General features: G+C 44.5%; 1 protein-coding gene across 1 annotated transcript in view; it reads right to left on the reverse strand.

Annotated features, from left to right (window-relative positions):
- cdh23 (cadherin-related 23) overlaps window positions 1-19,661 on the reverse strand; it is a 688,999-nt gene that overhangs the window by 308,840 nt on the left and 360,498 nt on the right. Inside the window, exons 10-11 of the mRNA XM_064931960.1 lie at window positions 12,431-12,543; window positions 2,560-2,748 (exon numbers count right to left, since the gene is read on the reverse strand). Coding sequence (XP_064788032.1) covers window positions 2,560-2,748; window positions 12,431-12,543 — 302 coding nt within the window. The remainder of the gene's footprint in view (window positions 1-2,559; window positions 2,749-12,430; window positions 12,544-19,661) is intronic.

Raw genomic sequence — 19,661 nt, forward strand, 5'->3', positions numbered from 1 at the left:
AATTACTTTCCCATTGTTCCTCAAAAATGTGGTGTTTGCTATACCATGTTGTAGCCCTGAGTCTCTACTTTTATCCAATGTAAAAAACAAATCACTTCAAATTACGCTTTATAAGACCGATTTGAGCCGGTTGGTCAAAATGTGTTTACATTCCTGTTATTGAGCATTTCTGCTTTGCCAAGATAATCCATCAACCTGACTAGTGTGCACTGTATTAAAAGCTCTGAGGAATTAACAATTTTTCATCACAATTTGGTGAAAGCCCCAAAGGCTTCAGAAAGCATTATTTTCCCAACACTAATATATACATTATCTTAACAGGGAACATCATGCTCCCATTCGTCTCTTACTCATGTGGGAGCTTTTTTTTTGTCAGTCTCAGAACCTTAAAAGGGTGCTTATAACCAAAAAGGGTTTTAATGGCTTCTTCACCTGTGGGATCGTCTGAAGGGGGGTGGGGGGTCTTTTGTGGGGAAAAACTCCTTCTGATTGGCTGGGCCTGGCTCCCCATGACTGCACCCCTGCCCAATCATGTGAAATCCATAGATATGGTTCTAGTTATTTCAACTGACTGATGTCTTTATATGAAATGTAACTCAGTAAAATCTTTGAAATTGTTGCATGTTGCGTTTATATTGTTCATTAAACATAGCACAATTTTTTTCTGAGTGTGTACGGGCCCCGGTCAAAAGTTATGCACTATATAGGGACTTTGGTGCCATTAGGTACTCATCACTAGTGATGGACAGGTAGGGAGTGTAGTTAAGCTGGGGGGTTGAATAGGGATGCCCCAGGTGGGGCTGCATTCTGATTCATTCTCCGCTTTAGATCTGGTTGAAATCCATCAACTGTAGCTATGTAGCTGTCCGCCTTGAGCCTACCCAGCTTACATAGATGCACCATTTGGGGCGGCAGAGTAGCCTAGTGGTTAGAGTGTTGGCCTAGTAACCAAAAGGTTGCAAGATCAAATCCCCGAGCTGACAAGGTGCAAATCTGTCATTCTGACCCTGAACAGGCAGTTAACCCACTGTTCCTAGGCCATCATTGTAAATAAGAATTTGATATTTAACTGACTTGCCTAGATAAAATAAATAGAGAGAAGAATGGAAATAAACCTAATGGCATCTGTTATGGAGAATTCACAGGGGCACAGCTTGTATTGATAGAGACATGATTTTGCCTGGGAGGAATTGAGGAGAGTCGGATGGCAACATTCTGTATTTTTAGTAAATTTCCTCTGCCAACTTCTGCACATGCGCACACAAACGCACAAACATGTGCACACATACACATGCACGCACGCACGCACACACGCACACACACACACACACACACATACACACACACACATATGCTCTGACACTGACAGCCTCTGGGGGCAGAGGGTTGAATAGGGGATAGGGCGCAGTCTGAGAGCAGCACCCCTCTTATCCTCTACCAGGTGTGCCCGTCACCACCTGGTGGAGGAGCTCCTAGCACTTCTATCCATCGCCATGCTGACAAGAGCAAACACACTCCATGACATGAATAAACAAACCTGCTGCTAAGCCACTACTATCTCTCCATCAAACACATACTCTGTCTCACTTTTTCTCTCTGTCTCTCTGCATCTCTCTCACTCTCTCTCTCTGTGTCTTTCTATCTCTCCCGCAGCCTCACTCTCTCTATCCTCACCCCTTTCTTTCTCTCTTCTTCTCTCCCTCCACCTCTCACTCTGACTATCTCAGCTTCCCTCTGTCTGTATGACTGCCCTATTCACTTAACTTCCTGCCAGTACTCCATTAGTTATGCTACTTTGTCAACACCTTCTTCACTCTTTCCCAACCCCTCTACCTCCCTCTTCTCCTCCTTCTCTCCCTCCTTCTCGTTCTCTCTCCACTTGACTTGCAGTTATCTATCAAATTTCATCCTGGCGGCTGTGGTGCTGGAATCAATCAGAGTTGACTAGCTTTCGGCTTATCTCAACCTGTGGTGATTGATTTTCCTCGTTAGGTATAATTTGATGCTCTATCCCATATCTTCCAAAGCAAATTAAATTGTAGTCTAGTCAAATGGGGCTCCTAGTCTTGGGCTGCTGTGAGTGATCGAGCAAGTGTGTGTGTAAGAAGATAGTCTGTGTGTCTGTTTATGAGCGCATGTGTATGTGGGTCTGTGTGTCAGCGCGGTGGGATGTTAGATAGAGCTAATGGGAAGTGGCGGACACATGATGGAAAACTAAAGAGGATGCTGTTGAACAGGGCTGCTTTCCCACTGGGCTGACACACTCACTCAGCACATCACAATGTCTCCTCTGCAACTACTCACTACTGCTAAAATACACTACATCTGAATCTATACTGCTGTACTGAGCCAACGCAACATCTAGGATTGCAAGATTCCATTAAAGTTCCCAAAATTCTCAGTTTTTCCAGATATCCCGGTTGGAGGATTCCAGATTTCCTGCTTATTCTGTCCTGATCCCAGGAACTTTCAACCGTGTCAAACAAAGTGTTACCGTTTATTACCATTTGTTGCCATATATATTGTTACAGGCATGCATGCGTGGTGATGGCAACCCACCTCATCCTTGTCTTCAGCCTGTATGAAGAGAGGCAGGGCGAAGCCCACCTGGGCCTGCTCGGTGATGTGCACACGGTACTCGGAGCTGTTGAACTTGGGCGCGTTGTCGTTCTTGTCAATCAGCAGGATGGTGAAGGTGGTCATCACCGAGGCATCTGACGGTGTACGGTCATCGTTCAACTCAGTGCCCTGAGGGAAGAATGGAGGGGAGAAATGGGGGAAAGAGAGAGAGAGAGAGAGAGAGAAAGAAGAGAGAGAGAGAGAGAGAGAGTGGAGAGAGAGACACAGGGGGAGTATTGGAGGAGGACGGGCATTGAAGACAGGCGAACAAGTGCAATTCATTTCCAGTGTGAACAAGAGAGCGAATGAGAAAGTGAGAGATGTGTCATATTGGAGCTAAAATTGTTCTGGTGGAGTGAAAGCAGTAAGCACTCAATGGATGCGTCCAAATGGCACCCTATTCCCTACACTGGGCTTCCGATTGGCGCAGTGGTCTAAGGCACTGTATTTCTAGTGCTAGAGGTGTCCCTACAGACACCCTGGTTTGATTCCAGGCTGTATCACAACTGGTCGTGATTGGGAGTCCCATAAGGCGGTTCACAATTTGCCCAGCGTCGTCCGGGTTTGGCCAGTGTAGGCAGTCATTATAAATAAGAAAATGTTCTTAAAAAGATTGGACCTTTTTTTTAAATTTTCGCCTCCAATTACATACCCAAATCTAACTGCATGTAGCTCAGGACCTGAAGCAAGGATATGTATATTCTTGATACCATTTGAAAGGAAACACTTTGAAGTTTGTGTAAGTGTGAAATTAATGTAGGATAATATAACCCATTAGATCTGGTAAAAGATAGTACAAACAAAAATGCATGCTTATTTTATTATTACATTTTTTCATCATCTTTGAAATGCAAGAGAAAGGCCATAATGTATTATTGCAGTTTAGATGCAATTTAGATGTGTGTGCAAAGTTTCAGATTGATGCAGTGAAGCATTTCAATACTGGACAATATTTTGTATCAAGTCTGCCCAAATTTGCCAAATTGGTCAAATGATACATAAAGAACATACAAAAATGATATGGCAATACATAATTTAAGTTTACACACTACCAGGAATGTCATACATGATGGATCATTAGCTTATGCACTATCTTTCACACATCTAGATGGCCGGACGGGGTGTGTGCAGAGCCAGACACAGCAGGGGTTAAAACTGAAGAACCCAGTTCCTACATTTGAACAAAACTACGTTACATTTTATCTCTGGGATCCTCAGGATGACAAATCAGAGCAAGATTACTGAATGTAAATACATTATTTTTACCTTCAGAGGTCAATGTATCAAACCAGCTGCCGTCATAAATTTTTTTGTTGGTGTGCACTCTCCTCAAACAATAGCATGGTATTTTATCACTGTAATAGCTACTGTATATTGGACAGTTAGATTAGATTAACAAGACTTTAAGCTTTCTGCCCATATCAGATATGTCTATGTCCTGGGAAATGTTCTTGTTACTTATAATGTCATGCTAATCACATTAGTGCACGTTAGCTCAACCGTCCCTGTGGAGGGACACCGATCACATAAAGGTTTTAACTGACTTGCCTAGTTAAATAAAGGTGAAATTAAAATGTATAAATAGTGTACTACTTTTGACCAGGGCCCATAAGACTTTATAGGGGTAGGGTTCCATTTGGGATGTAACCAATCTCCTTCAGGTATTTACAGCTGTACCTTTATTGGATCAGGGGGGGGGGCAAGAGTGACTCAAAGCAATCATAGAAAGCATCTCTAAGTGGGGGCGCAAAGAGTTCACTGTAGATACACATCACACACACAATGAGATTTAAGAGAAAATAGTCCCATTACTCTCTCCCTCTCTTTTTTTGCTCTCTTTCTTTTGCTCTCTCTGTCGATAATGGGAGGAGCGGGGAGATGAAAAGAGGTGAGAGTGGGGAAATAGAAAAGGGTTTTGTCTTTTATTGTAAAAGTGACGGAGCGATGTCACAGGCAATTGGAAAGGTTTGGGCAAAAGTGGTGCATTGTGGGTAATCAGGGTTTTGTGTCATTCAGAGGCATGTAAACATCCTCTTCCAAGAAATATAAATAGTGACATAAGCAATAAATACACAGTAAATAACGAATAACAATAACGAGTGAAAATAACATGGCTATATACAGGGAGTACCAGTACCAAGTCGATGTGCAGGGGTACGAGTTAATTGAGGTAGTTATGTATATACTGTAGGTAGGGGTAAAGTGACGAGGCAAAAGGATATATAGGAGGCAGTAGCAGCATTGTATGTGGTGACTGTGAAAGTGTGTGTGTGGCATCAGTATGCATGTTTTGTGTGTGTGTGTGTGTGTGTGTGTGTGTGTGTGTGTGTGTGTGTGTGTGTGTGTGTGTGTGTGTGTGTGTGTGTGTGTGTGTGTGTGTGTGTGTGTGTGTGTGGTACAAAGAAGGGTCAATCCAGGTAGTCATTTGATGAGCTATTTAGCGGTCTAGTTTAGCAGTCTTATGGCTTGGGAGTGGGTCGTGTTGGTTTCAGACTTGGTGCACTGGTATCGCTTGCCTTGGCTGGCTGGAGTCTTTGACACTTTTTTGGGCCTTCTTCTGACACCGCCTGATATAGAGGTCATGTATGGCAAGAAGCTCGGCCCCAGTGATGTAGTGGGCCATACTCACCACCCTCTGTAGGTGTCTTACAGTTGCTCTGCGAAGAAATAATGCGCCGGTCAAGATGCTCTCAATGGTGCAGCTGTAGAACTTTTTGTGGATCTGAGGGCCCATGCCAAATCTTTTTAGCCTCCTGAGGGGTAAGAGGCATTGTCGTGCCCTCTTCACAACTGTTTGTGATTCATGTTAATACCTTAGTGATGTGGACACCGAGGGGTTTGAATCTCTCGACCCACTCCAGTACACTCTTAGAAAAAAAGGTGCTGTCCAAAATCTTAAATGTTTCTTTGGCTGTCCCAATAGGAGAACCCTTTGAAGAACCCCTTTTGGTTGCAACTACAACCCTTTTGTTTCCCTTTAGAGTCCCATGTACTCTAAAACCCTTTCTAAAGAGGGTTAACGTGGAATCCAAAAGGGTTCTATCTGGAACCCAAAAGCGTTCTGTTTAGAGAGTTTAGAGAGGAGTAGGCAGGAGGCAGTCACAGGTTCTGAACTACTGAGTTTATTAAAGCAAAATATAGCAGCAGGTTCGGCAGCTGGTGGAAGGCTGGTGACTCCGGAACGCCCGAGCTGCACAGGCGGGGGAAAACGGCTTCCAGAAGGGCAGGCGGAGGGGCAGGTCCTTTGTAGAAAGCCAGACCCTGTCACTGGGGTGAAAGACCGATGCCACACTGTGGTGACGATTGGCCTGTGCCTTCTGCCGGAGGACGACATGCTAAAGACGGGTGTGCGCTGTGTTCCATACCTCCTCGGCACACTTGATTGACCATTTGATTGGGGACGGTACCTGGAAGTGAGGCTGACCGTGACCCCCAGTTGTTCCATGAAGGTCTTCCAGACACGCGAGGTGAACTGAGGACCAACGGTCAGACACGATGTCCTCCGGGATCCCGTATTGCCGGAATAAGTGAGAGAAGAGAGCCACCACAGTCTGCATGGCAGTAGGGAGACCGGGCAGAGGAATCAAACTACATGCTTTTGAAAATCAGTCCACAATTACCAGGATGTTGATGTGCCCCTCCGAGGGGGGAAGGTCTGTGACAAAGGCCATGGAGAAATGGGACCAGGGTTATTGTGGTACTGGCAGTGGGTGGAGTTTGCCAAAGGGGACTTGTCTTGGTGTCTTGATCTGTGCGCAGGGGGAGCAGGAAGAGACGTTAACCCGGACATCCTAAGCCAAGATGTTCCACCAGTACTTGGAGGAGAGACAGTCGATATTACGGGCTATACCCGGGTGCCCCAACACAGGTGCTGTTTGTGCCCAGGCGAGGAGACGGTCTTGCACATCAGAGGGCACGTAGATACGCCCCTCGGGACAGTGGGCAGGGCTCGGCGGTTGTCCGCATCCACATTCCACACTACAGGATCCACAATGCGGGACAGGGGAATAATGAGTGTCACTTTCTCCCTCCAATCCTCTGTGTCATGAACCCGGGTTAACGCATCGGCCTTGATGTTCTTAGATGCCGTCCGGTAGGAGAGGGTGTAGTCAAACCTGGTAAACAATAGGGCCCAACTGGCCTGATGCAGGTTCGGCCTCTTGGCTGCTCGTATATACTCTAGGTTCCGGTGGTCCATCCAAACAAGGTATGGGTGTTGAGCACCCTCCAGCCAGTGATGTTTTCAGCGCCTTCTTGATGGCCAGCAACTCACTATCCCCCACGTCGTAGTTCCACTCCGCGGGAGATCGCTTCGATGTGTAGAAGGCGCATGGATGGAGTTTATGCAGAGATGCAGTGTGTTGGGAGAGAACAGCCCCTACTCCAACATCGGAGGGGTCCACCTCCACGATGAAGGGCAAAGATGGGTCAGGATGAGCCAGAACAGGTGCGTTCGTAAAATGTTCCTTGATCGCACGGAAGGCTTCGTTGGCCTACTCAGTCAGGGAGCTGAGAGGGGCCACCATTGTGCTGAAACCCCTAATGAAGCACCAGAAATGGTTGTCAAAACCAAGGAAGTGCTGCACCGCCTTGATGTTGGATGGAACAGGCCACGACCATGGTCTGGACTTTCCACGGAGGTGGCACAGATAGACACAGAGAGACACCTCCCCTGACACTCCTGCGACCAACCCAACAAACTCCTCTCTGTCCACAACATCCTGGGGTTATGCAACTGTAACCAGGGAAAACCTAAAACAACGGGGTATGCAGAAGAGTCTAAGATGAGTTAAGTGATGCATTCATGGTGGTTGTGAACTGTGAAGGAAATGGGAATCGTAGTCTGAGACCAGTCCTTTTCCTAGGGGATGGTTGTCTAGGGAATGGACTGGGATAGGGGGTTGTAAAGGGACTAGAGGAAGGCGTAATGATAAGGCCACTGACGGGTCTAGGAAATTGCTGGCAGAACCTGAGTCCTTTAGGGCAGGACTCAGTGGGGGGCTAGGATAGTCTGGGAAGGTGACCAGAAGGAGGACAAGCTGGGTGGACAGAGAGGAGCAAGGCACGTCCACACCTAGCTGGGAAGGTGCAGTAGCACTCCTCGGCCTGTCCCTTCCTTCTCCTTCTGGGACAGGTTTTCCAAGGGTGGTCCAACTCCCCGCAGTAGGAGCAGAGACCCTGTTGACGACGGCATTGACGTTCCTCTTGGGGAAGTTGCGTTGTGCCCACCTCCATGGGCTCAGTCTCACTGGAGGTTCCTGGGAGAGACCCGAACTCCCAGGATGGGCGACGACATGCACGCAGGAGATTATCCAGGCGGATGGCCATGGCGAAGAGCTGGTCCAGCATGAGATCCTCATCGCTACAGGCTAGCACGGTCTGGACGGCCGCCTGTAGCCTGCTGCGTTTAACCATCAAAAGGGCCTGGTCGTTCCAGCCAGTGGAGACAGCCACCATCTGTAAATCCAGAGCATACTCAGACGCTGTCCTGGACCCCTGGCGTAGATGAAGGAGGTGCTCACCTCCCTCTCGGCCCTCTGTAGGGTGGTCAAACACTGCAAGGAAGAGTTGGGTGAAGTGCTCACAGGACTGCACTACTGGACCGTCCCTCTCCCACACGGCGTGCACCCACTCTAGAGCCCGGCCTGTCAGCACCGAGATCACCAAGGACACCTTGTCCTTCTCGGAGGCCATCCCGGCATGATTGGCAAGGTGGAGGTCACAAAGCAGGAGAAACCCCCTACAATGAGCTGGGGTGCTGTCAAATCACTCCGGGATTGGCAGGTGGATGTTGCTGATCGGACTGGGTGATTTAGATGGTGGTGTGGTAGCTGGAACGACCGTGGCGAGCTGGAAAGGTGGTGGTGTAGCCTGAAGCTGGCATACCGTCCGGAGCACCTCGTCCATGGCAGTCCCGAGGTGCTCCAGGTACGAGTTGTGGAATAGGAGCATCAACCTTATAGTGGAGAGGTCGGGATGTCCTGCTGCTTCCTGTTCCCTTGGGTCGGTCATCGGTCATTCTGTCACAAGTGTAGAGAGGAGTAGACAGGAGGCAGTCGCAGGTTTTGAACTACTGAGTTTATTAACCTCTTACATCTATGGGGGCGCTATTTCATTTTTGGATGAAAAACGTTCCAGTTTTAAACAAGATATTTTGTCACAAAAAGATGCTCGACTATGCATATAATTGATAGCATTCGAAAGAAAACACTCTGACGTGTCCAGAAATACCAAGATATTCTCTGTGCGTGCCCTAGAACGTGAGCTTCAGGCAAAACCAAGATGAGATGGCATCCAGGAAATGACAAGGATTTTTGAGGCTCTGTTTTCCATTGTCTCCTTATATGGCTGTGAATGCGAGAGGAATGAGCCTGCCCTTTCTGTCATTTCCCCAAGGTGTCTGCAGCATTGTGACGTATTTGTAGGCAGATCATTGGAAGATTGACCATAAGAGACCACATTTACCAGGTGTCCGCCCGGTGTCCTGCGCCGGGAAATTGGTGCGCAAAAGTCACCTGCCAGTATTTTTACATGGGATACCACCTTTGGATTTGCAGAGAGGAAAGCAAGCTTCCACGAACTGCATATCAATGAAGAGATATGTGAAAAAACACCTTGAGGATTGATTCCAAACAACGTTTGCCATGTTTCGGTCGATATTATGTAGTTAATCCGGAAAAGTTTTACGTTGTAGGTGACTGAATTTTCGGTTCGTTTCGGTAGCCAGACGCAATGTAGAAAACGGAACGATTTCTCCTACACACAGACGCTTTCAGGAAAAACTGCGCATTTGGTATGTAACTGAGAGTCTCCTCATTGAAAACATCAGAAGCTCTTCAAAGGTAAATGATTTTATTTATTTGGTTATCTGGTTTTTGTGAAAATGTTGCGTGCTAAATGCTACTCAAAATGCTATGCTAGCTTTGCATACTCTTACACAAATTAGTCAATTTCTATGGTTCAAAAGCAGATTTTGAAAATCTGAGATGACAGTGTTGTTAAGAAAAGGCTCAGCTTGAGAGCAGACGCATTATTTTCATTTTATTTGTGATTTTCAGAAATCGTTAACGTTGCGTTATGCTAATGAGCCTGAGGCTTTAGTCACAAACCCGGATCCGGGATGGGGAGTTTCAAGAAGTTATGCGGGACGAAACCCAAAGTGCTAAATAATAAAATACTCAGGAAATAGTAGGAGAGATTCCTCTCAGAAAAAAAGCAAAGTTTTACAATGACCGACAAAGAAAATGACAGAGGGAGTATATATACAGTGATAGAGTGGGGATTGGAACCAGGTGGGACGAGACAAGTCCGGGGTTGATGAGTGAAGGGCATTTGCCAGCAGCAGGTTCGGTAACAGCTAGAAGGCCGGCTACGCCGAATGCCTGAGCTGGGCAGGAGCGGGAGCCAAAGCGAAGGCTGGTGTGACAAAGATGAAGACTACTGTTCACAGTCTACAGCTGTTTAAGTACTGGTAGTCTAGAAAACTCAACTGAAGACAAGAGGGGATGAACATTTCCCTCTCACCACAGTGTGGTACATCTAACGTATCCATTCTAACGACCACTCCAGAACAAAAGAAACCTACAACTACAAAGGACATTGTGACCTCTGGTGGACAAACCAGAGTGTTACATGCCTCGAACTACTCGCCATAGACGGACAAGTAGTTTCAACAGAGAGACGACAGAAAGACATCTAAGCGTAAATAAACGTTGCATTTCTAAATCTGAATGGGCGGTTGTTAGGCTGCTAAATATCCATATTTACAGTGAGCGTGTTTTCCCAATGTATGTACAATAATTCCACTCACTTTGTCTCTCCCGCTCTATCTTTCCCCACACCATTTCCATTGTGTAACAAGCCATCATATCGGGTTAGTTTGCAAGGGACTGTTTCATTGCATTATGAAAGTAATCAATAATCTGTAGTGTGTGTGTTTATGTATTTCTGTGTGATTATTTAGTTAGTTATTGAATAGCTATTTTGAAGCTATTTTGTGTATCGATGAATCATCACTTAGGCTAGGGTTCGTGCAGATTTACGAGGTCAATGATGTTCAGAATGAGACTGATGAGGTAATAATAATTGACGATCTATAGATGTTAATATATCTTGAAAGAGTTTAATTCGGGAGAGAGTAACTTGTTAAATACGTTGTCCCATGGTGTCAGAAGTTATTAATGAGTTAATTGTTACATATTAATTTAATCATGTAATAATTACATATAGTTCATTGATTTGATAAAATAACATTAATCTCATTAATGACAGTCACGTCACGACAAGTTCTATCACAGTCGTGTCGTCAGCAAACTTGATGATGGTGTTGGAGTCGTGCGCAGTCACACAGTCATGGTTGAACAGGGAGTACAGGAGGGGTCGCCATGTTGAGGGTCAGCCTGGCGGATGTGTTGTTGCCTACCCTCATCCCTGGGGGGCGGCCCGTCAGGATTTCCAGGATCCATTTGCAGAAGGAGGTGTTCAGCCCCAGGGTCTTGAGCTTGGTGATGAGATGGGAGCGGACTATGCTGTTGAATGCTGAGCTCCACACACTCAAAACTGATTATATCCCAAATGGCACCCTATTCCTTATTGTGCCCTATGGGCCCTGGTCAAAAGTAAGGCACTATAAAGAGAATAGGGTGTCCTTTTGGACACAACCACTATCTAAGCTGGTCTAAAATTGAAAAAAATAGTTATATTACTACAGTACTCAGAATCAATAAAGACACCAAAGAAGAGGGAAGGAAAATATCCATATTATACATTTTCAAAAATATATTTTTATTTTGGTCTATGAATTTTCTCCTAGTTTGCTGAAATGGTTGATTTCAATCAAGAATAACGAGTGAGGTGGGAGGGATATATTTTTAAATAAGATGTGATGGAATTCCCTGTTTCCATTATTATACTAATGCTCTTAGAAAAATGGTTCAAAACGGTTCGCTGTTTCTACCTGGAACAATGTAAAGGGTACTTCTACAGGGATAAGCCGAATAACCCTTTATGGTTTTAGTTAGCACCTTTTAACTAAAACCACACACACCTATTTGTGTGTCTAAACCAGACAAAAGGTTCTGGTAGAAAGCAGTCATCAAGATTCACTCTGTGAAAACGGGCTTTTAACCAAAAATCCCTCCAACTATTCCCCCTCTCCCGTTGCCACACTAAAATTCATTTCATGCCCCCTCTCTCAAACTGTGGGAACCATTTGGTGAGGAGAGGAGGAGGGGAAGCATAGAAGTGTAAGTAAGGAGATGAAGAGGCCAGGGGTGAGAAGGAAAGACTCCCACTATGACAGAATGCACCAAATTGAGAGAGAAAGAGAGGGCGAGTGAGAGAGACTTCTCACGGCTCAGTGAAGGGATATTCGGAATCTACATCTGGCTCAGAAAGACAAAGATGAAGAGGGAGAGAGAAGGAGCAAGTAATCTCCAAAGCATTGGCCTGGCAGGACTCCATCAACATTAAGAACATCTTCCATTCCTTTATCCTCCCAGGTTGCTCCCAAGGAAGTCTAACCGTTCTCTAAATATGAGGATCTCAGCAGGACCCTGTCATAATAAGCCTTAGGGCGGAGTGTGGAAATGCACACCTGGAAGATTATACCTCACATCCCAATGCCTTGAATTAAGTACTGATGATGTATTCTATACTGTACCAGCATACATGATATCTTAATTCAAAATGTGCGTACTGTATGTGACTGGGAAGGTTTACATCTAAAGAAAATGTAGAGTGGTGGTGTAGCTATATGTTCAGTTTAGGTCTCTCTCTCATCAGTCCCAGGCCTAAACACAAACAGACAGACCTTGACGGTGAAAGTGAATCCGGGTGAGTAGAGGGGGTTCTCTCTGTCCAGCTGTCCATTTACCGTCAGAGAGCCACTGATGTAGTCCAGAGCAAAGATACTGTTGGTATTGCCTGGAGGGATGAGAGAATAGGGGGGAGAGTGAAAGGATGGAAGAGAGGGGGGTATTAGAGGTTGAGAGAGGGGAGGAGAGAAAGAGAGAGAGAGAGCAGAGACATGAGGGAAGAGATTAGAGAGAGAGGAAAGGGAGAGAGATTCAGTGATCCTCATCTCTCCGACTAAGGTCTGTAGCGGTCATGAGATTTTGTCAGCCAGTGATTGTCATTGAAATAACTGCTGGTCTCATGTTAATTGACTATTAATTAACATCAACATATTCAGCATCTCCATCTTCTATGCAGAGCCTACAAGCCACTGATGCGGACGTTTGGAACATCTACATATTAAAAAGTAAAAAAATCCATGTCATATAGCTTACACATTTCAAACTCAATTCTAGACCTCGAAGCTAGATCTGCAGAATTTTTTCATTGTTGTTCCCCTCTAGTAAGGGATGGATCTAGACCTGTGACACCAGGTGGGTGCAATTAATGATCAGGTAGAACATAAAACCAGCAGGCCCCGGACTTCAGAAAGAGCTGAGTACCTTAGGCCTACACCGTCACAATAAATCCATGATTTATTTTAGACAAGTCTAAAGAAACCTTATGATTATGAATAAAATGTAGCCTACATCAGAAAATAAGAATAGCATATTTTGAGTCTTCCTTACGTTAGGCCCCGATCTGGCTATGGCATTTGGCTGTGGGCTACATTAGTTCATTTAGCAGGCAAGATTTTGCTTATACAGTGGGGCAAAAAAGTATTTAGTCAGCCACCAATTGTGCAAGTTCTCCCACTTAAAAAGATGAGAGACGGCTGTAATTTTCATCATAGGTACACTTCAATAATGACAGACAAAATGAGGAAAAAAATCCAGAAAATCACATTGTAGGATTTTTAATGAATTTATTTTCAAATTATGGTGGAAAATAAGTATTTGGTCACCTACAAACAAGCAAGATTTCTGGCTCTCACAAACCTGTAACTTCTTCTTTAGCCTCTTGAAACTCTGGGGGCGCAATTTCATTTTTGGATGAAAAACGTTCCCGTTTTAAACAAAATATTTTGTCACAAAAAGATGCTCGACTATGCATATAATTAATAGCTTTTCCAGAACTGCAAAGATATTGTCTGTGGGTGCCCTAGAACAGGAGCTACAGGCAAAACCAAGATGAAACGGCAACCAGGAAATGAGCAGGATTTTTGAGGCTCTGTTTTCCATTGTCTCCTTAATATGGCTGTGAATGCGACAGGAATGAGCCTGCCCTATCTGTCGTTTCCCCAAGGTGTCTGCAGCATTGTGACGTATTTGTAGGCATATCATTGGAAGATTGACCATAAGAGACTACATTTTCCAGGTGTCCGCCCGGTGTCCTCCGTCGAAATTGGTGCGTTATTTTCAGCTGCTGGTATTTTTCCATGGGATTCTGAGGGGAAAGCAGGCTTCCACGAACGGCATATCAATGAAGAGATATGTGAAAAAACACCTTGAGGATTGATTCTAAACAACGTTTGCCATGTTTCGGTCGATGTTATGGAGTTAATTCGGAAAAAGTTTGACATTTTGGTGACTGAATTTTCGGTTCGTTTCGGTAGCCAAATGTGATGTACAAAATGGAGCGATTTCTCCTGCACAAAGATTCTTTCAGGAAAAACTGAACATTTGCTATGTCACTGAGAGTCTCCTCATTGAAAACATCCGAAGTTCTTCAAAGGTAAATGATTTTATTTATTTGGTTATCTGGTTTTTGTGAAAATGTTGCGTGCTAAATGCTACGCAAAATGCTAAGCTAGCTTGCAATACTCTTACACAAATGCTTGATTTGCTATGGTTCAAAAGCATATTTTGAAAATCTGAGATGACAGTGTTGTTAAGAAAGGGCTAAGCTTGAGAGCAGGCATATTATTTTCATTTCATTTGCGATTTTCAGAAATCGTTAACGTTGCGTTATGCTAATGAGCCTGAGGCTGTATTCACGATCCCGGATCCGGGATGGGTAGTATCAAGAAGTTAAGAGGCTCCTCTGTCCTCCACTCGTACCTGTATTAATGGCACCTGTTTGAACTTGTTATCAGTATAAAAGACACCTGTCCACAACCTCAAACAGTCACACTCCAAACTCCACTATGGCCAAGACCAAAGAGTTGTCAAAGGACACCAGAAACAAAATTGTAGACCTGCACCAGGATGGGAAGACTGAATCTGCAATAGGTAAGCAGCTTGGTTTGAAGAAATCAACTGTGGGAGCAATTATTAGGAAATGGAAGACATACAAGACCACTGATAATCTCCCTCGATCTGGGGCTCCACGCAAGATTTCACCCCGTGGGGTCAAAATGATCACAAGAAAGGTGAGCAAAAATCCCAGAACTTACACGGGGGGACCTAGTGAATAACCTGCAGAGAGCTGGGACCAAAGTAACAAAGCCTACCATCAGTAACACACTACGCCGCCAGGGACTTAAATCCTGCAGTGCCAGATGTATCCCTCTGCTTAAGCCAGTACATGTCCAGGCCCGTCTGAAGTTTGCTAGAGAGCATTTGGATGATCCAGAAGAAGATTGGGAGAATGTCATATGAAACCAAAATATTACTTTTTGGTAAAAACGCAACTCGTCGTGTTTGGAGGACAAAGAATGCTAAGTTGTATCCAAAGAACACCATACCTACTGTAAAGCATGGGGGTGGAAACATCATGCTTTGGGGCTGTTTGTCTGCAAAGGGACCAGGACGACTGATCCGTGTAAAGGAAAGAATGAATGGGGCCATGTATCGTGAGATTTTGAGTGAAAACTTCCTTCCATCAGCAAGGGCATTGAAGATGAAACGTGGCTGGGTCTTTCAGCATGACAATGATCCCAAATACACCGCCCGGGCAACGAAGGAATGGCTTCGTAAGAAGCATTTCAAGGTCCTGAAGTGGCCTAGCCAGTCTCCAAAACTCTGTTTCCCAGCAACAGACCCAAAACATCACTGCTCTAGAGGAGATCTGCATGGAGGAATGGGCCAAAATACTAGCAACAGTGTGTGAAAACCTTGTGAGGACTTACAGAAAACGTTTGACCTCTGTCATTGTCAACAATGGGTATATACCAAAGTATTGAGATAAACTTTTGTTATTGACCAAATACTTATTTTCCACCATAATTTGCAAATAAATTCATTAAAAATCATAAAATGTGATTTTCTGGATTTTTTTCTAGTTTTGTCTTTCATAGTTGAAGTGTACCTATGATGAAAATTACAAGCCTCTCTCATCTTTTTAAGTGGGAGAACTTGCACAATTGGTGGCTGACTAAATACTTTTTTGCCCCACGGTAGTTCCAATGACATTATTGAATAGTAAGAACAATTATATTGAACATAGCTGAGTAAAATAGAAAGGATATTTTTCCTCAAACAATTTGAGGTCCTCCTATATGCTTAATTTAGAGTTATTTATGCAACTTTAGTTGTGATACAAACGTTAGGCAATATGTTTACATTTATAATACATTCTAAGGAGGCACAATGCAAAAAAAAATGATTTGAAAAAGTTGCATGCTCTGTTTGTAGCACAGGCCACACATTTCATCAGTCTCTCATTCACAATTTGACAAGCACTTGTGCCACACCCTAATCTATTTCACCTTTCTTTGTGCTCGTCTCCACCCCCCTCCATGTGTCGCCCACCTTCCCCATTATCCCAAGTGTATATTTATACCTGTGTTCTCTGTTTGTCTGTTGTCAGTTCATTTTGTTCGTCAAGCCTACCAGCATTTTTCTCCTTCCTGTCTGTCTCTAGTTTTTACTTGTTTTTGACCATTTTGCCTGCCCTAACCCTGAGCCTGCCTGCCGTTCTGTACCTTGTCACATCACACCGGATTATTGACATCTGCCTGCCCTGACTCTGAGACTGCCTGCCGTTTCTGTATTTTTTGGACTCCGATCTGGATTCCTGACTTCTGCCTGTCCTTGACCTGTTGTTCTATTAAAACAGTTTTGTTACTTCAACATTGTCTGCATCTGGGTCTTCCCTAAAATGTGATTATACGAACTGACCATGACTGACCCAGTAGATTCGGACAAGCTCCGCAACGCCATTGCCTCACAAGGAGCCACCGTTGAAAGGCACGAGGAGTTGCTTCATGGCCTCGTGGAAGGGTTCCAGACCATGGCCGAATGCCATGACAGAGCGTTGAACACATTGCTGGACCAATTCCATGGGTTGTCTGTTAGGCAGCCTCCCACGACGGTAACCTCACAGCCCCTCAGTAACCTGGATGTTAGCAAGGCTGCCTCGCCAGCAACCATGGTTTCCTGGGAGCCCTGCTTACCTCCCCCCTGAACGCTTCAATGGAGATTTGGGCACCATTCAGTCTTTCTCGCTCAGAGTTCCCTCATCATCAAGCTGCAGCCCTCCTCCTTCCCCTCGGACCGCTCTGAGATAGTGTACCGCATCATGATAATGTCCGGGAGGGCTCTCGCCTAGGCTACGGAAGTATGGGAACAACAGTATGTTTCAGTCTGGAGGAGTTTGTGGTGGAGGTAAAGTTATCGATGCTCCATTGTCCTGTAGAGAGGCTGCCTGGAAGTTACTCCAGCTTCGGCGAGACTCCCACAGTGTGGCAGACTATGTGGTGGATTTCCACACATTGGCAGCTGACAGTGACTGGAACCCGGAAACGCTGTTTGACATGTTCCTGAGTTTCAGGGGAAGTAACGAATGAGCTTACAACCCGGGAACTACCGACGGATCACGACTCGCTAATTGCCTTGACCATTCTGATTGATCGGCGACTACAGGAACGAAGGAAGAAGATGAGATTGGATTTCACTCGCCCGCCCAAGGATTCCAACTTGCCTCTGAGGCATCCCGGAAGTCCTTGACGGCTTCGTTGCTGAGAGAACCCAAGGCTACACGAGTTTCCCCGAAGTCTGCCGATTCACCTAGTTGCAAATGCAACTAGGCAGAGCTAGGCTGTCTCCAACCAAACAGCTATACAGGCTTCACACAAGAGTTGCCTGTATTTCGTCTCTTTCTGTCCAAAAAATACCAGGCTCACTGGTAGGAGCGAGTACTCTGATCAGCCATATGGAGAAATTTTCCTATCCCCTTACTCGCACCTCTTTTCATGCTATTTTTCTCTGGGAACCAATCGGAATCTCTCCAGATAATCATTGTCGCTAGGGCCGATGAGAGCTTTATGGACGCTACCCTGGCGTCTGAGCTGGGCATTGCCACTCAGCCCGTCTCCATTCCCATGGACGTTAGAGTGCTGGATGGGCGCTCTATAGGCCGGGTCACCCACAATACCACCCCCATCAACCTACGTGTGTCAGAGAACAACAGCGAGACGATCCAATTCCTGCTCATTAAGTCTATTAGGGTTCCCATGGTATTGGGATTCTCTTGTCTCCAGTGTCACAATCCACTTGTTGACTGGTCTGCTGGTGCCATCATAGGCTGGAGCCCATTCTGCACACGCTCATTGCCTGGGGGCTCGGAATTTGCCCGGACTTCTCTGCCATTGCCGCTGTCATGTCTTTGGCATCATTAAAGTGAAGACTGTTATTTTATCAAATAAATTCTCTGTAATTATTATTAGGTGATTAAACTAAATGTAATTAACTAGGAATTCAGGGCTCCAAGGAAAATCTTCAGATTACAAAGTTATAATTTTCCTAATATTCAGATATTCAGATATTTTAATATTTGATCAATTCATTTTCTTATTAATTAGTTGTTCTTTAACTCAAGTTAGTCTCTTTCCAAACGTCATAAATTGTTGGTTATCTGCACAAACCCATCCTTTACTATGAATCATCCATACACCAATTGTCTTAATCATTTATTTACTAACTAACAAAATAATCACAGAAACACATAAACACGCAAACAATAGATTAGGAAATGATAGGGGAGGTTCCCTAGTGGGCTAAGCCGATATGACAGCTTGGTGGACAAAGGGACGTGGGTGTGGACTGAAAAGGGCGGGAAAGACGACAAAAGGAGTCACTACACAGTTGATAATTATATTAATTGAAATGCTAATCCTTTGCAGATGAACGCTCATTCTTTTTGGGAATAATTGCAATCAATTTATATGTACACCTAGTGTGTCGTCGTGATCTCCTTTGGAATCGTCAGCCTGCGGAGAGTCCGTTCATCAGAGCATCTCTCTCTCTCCGCTTAGGTGGTTAGAATGGATACTTCAGAGTACCATTCTGAAATGTTCTCATAGAAATAGATATTTTGGCAGTTTACGGTCATCGCGTACCAGGTTGACATAATTTTTCGCTGCAGACTAGTAATTATTATCTATGATTTGTTCTTATTCGGTAAAGATTGATAGTCTCAGAGTTGAACCATTTCCAGCAGTGTAGCCAATGCTCCACGTGGTATGGTTAGGAATTCAACAACCATTACAACATTAGCTTATACTGAGGTTTTGGCTTCCACTAGATGTAAACAGTCTTTGTTCAAGGGTTCAGGCTTGTTTCTTCCAAAATGAGGAAGATTTTTGAGTTTTGGTACCGGGAGTCACATTTGGAAATTAGTTTGTGGCCGAGAGTTAAAGAGAATGCTCACTTGCTAATTTTACTTTCCTATTGAACATATTTCTTTCCAAATGAAATATTATAGTTTATTTTAATTTTAGGGTGCCTGAGGATTACATAGAAACATAGTTTGACTTGTTTGAACAAAGTTTAGCGATAGCTTTTTGGCTTCCTTTGTTTGCGTGTTGAACGAGTGGATTACTGAAATCGATGGCACCAACTACACAGACTTTGTGGGATATAAAGAAGGATTTTATCGACCATGCATGTTGTAGCTGGGACCCTTGGCATTGCAAACAGAGGAAGATATTCAAAAAGGAAGTGATTATTTAATCTCTATTTGCGAATTTATGAAGCCTGTGCTGGTTGAAAAACAAGTTGATGTGAGGTGCCGTCCTCAAACATTCGCATGGTATGCTTTCGCTGTAAAGCCTATTGTAAATTGGACAATGCAGTTAGATTAACAAGAATTTAAGCTTTTAACCGATATAAGATACTTGTATGTTCATAAATGTTTAATATTACGATTATTTATATGAATTGCGCACCCTCCAATTTCACCGGATTTTTTCACATTGAAGCTTTAAC

The sequence above is a fragment of the Oncorhynchus masou genome, chromosome 23, assembly GCF_036934945.1.
Source record: "Oncorhynchus masou masou isolate Uvic2021 chromosome 23, UVic_Omas_1.1, whole genome shotgun sequence".
NCBI classification, from domain to species: Eukaryota; Metazoa; Chordata; class Actinopteri; order Salmoniformes; family Salmonidae; genus Oncorhynchus; species Oncorhynchus masou.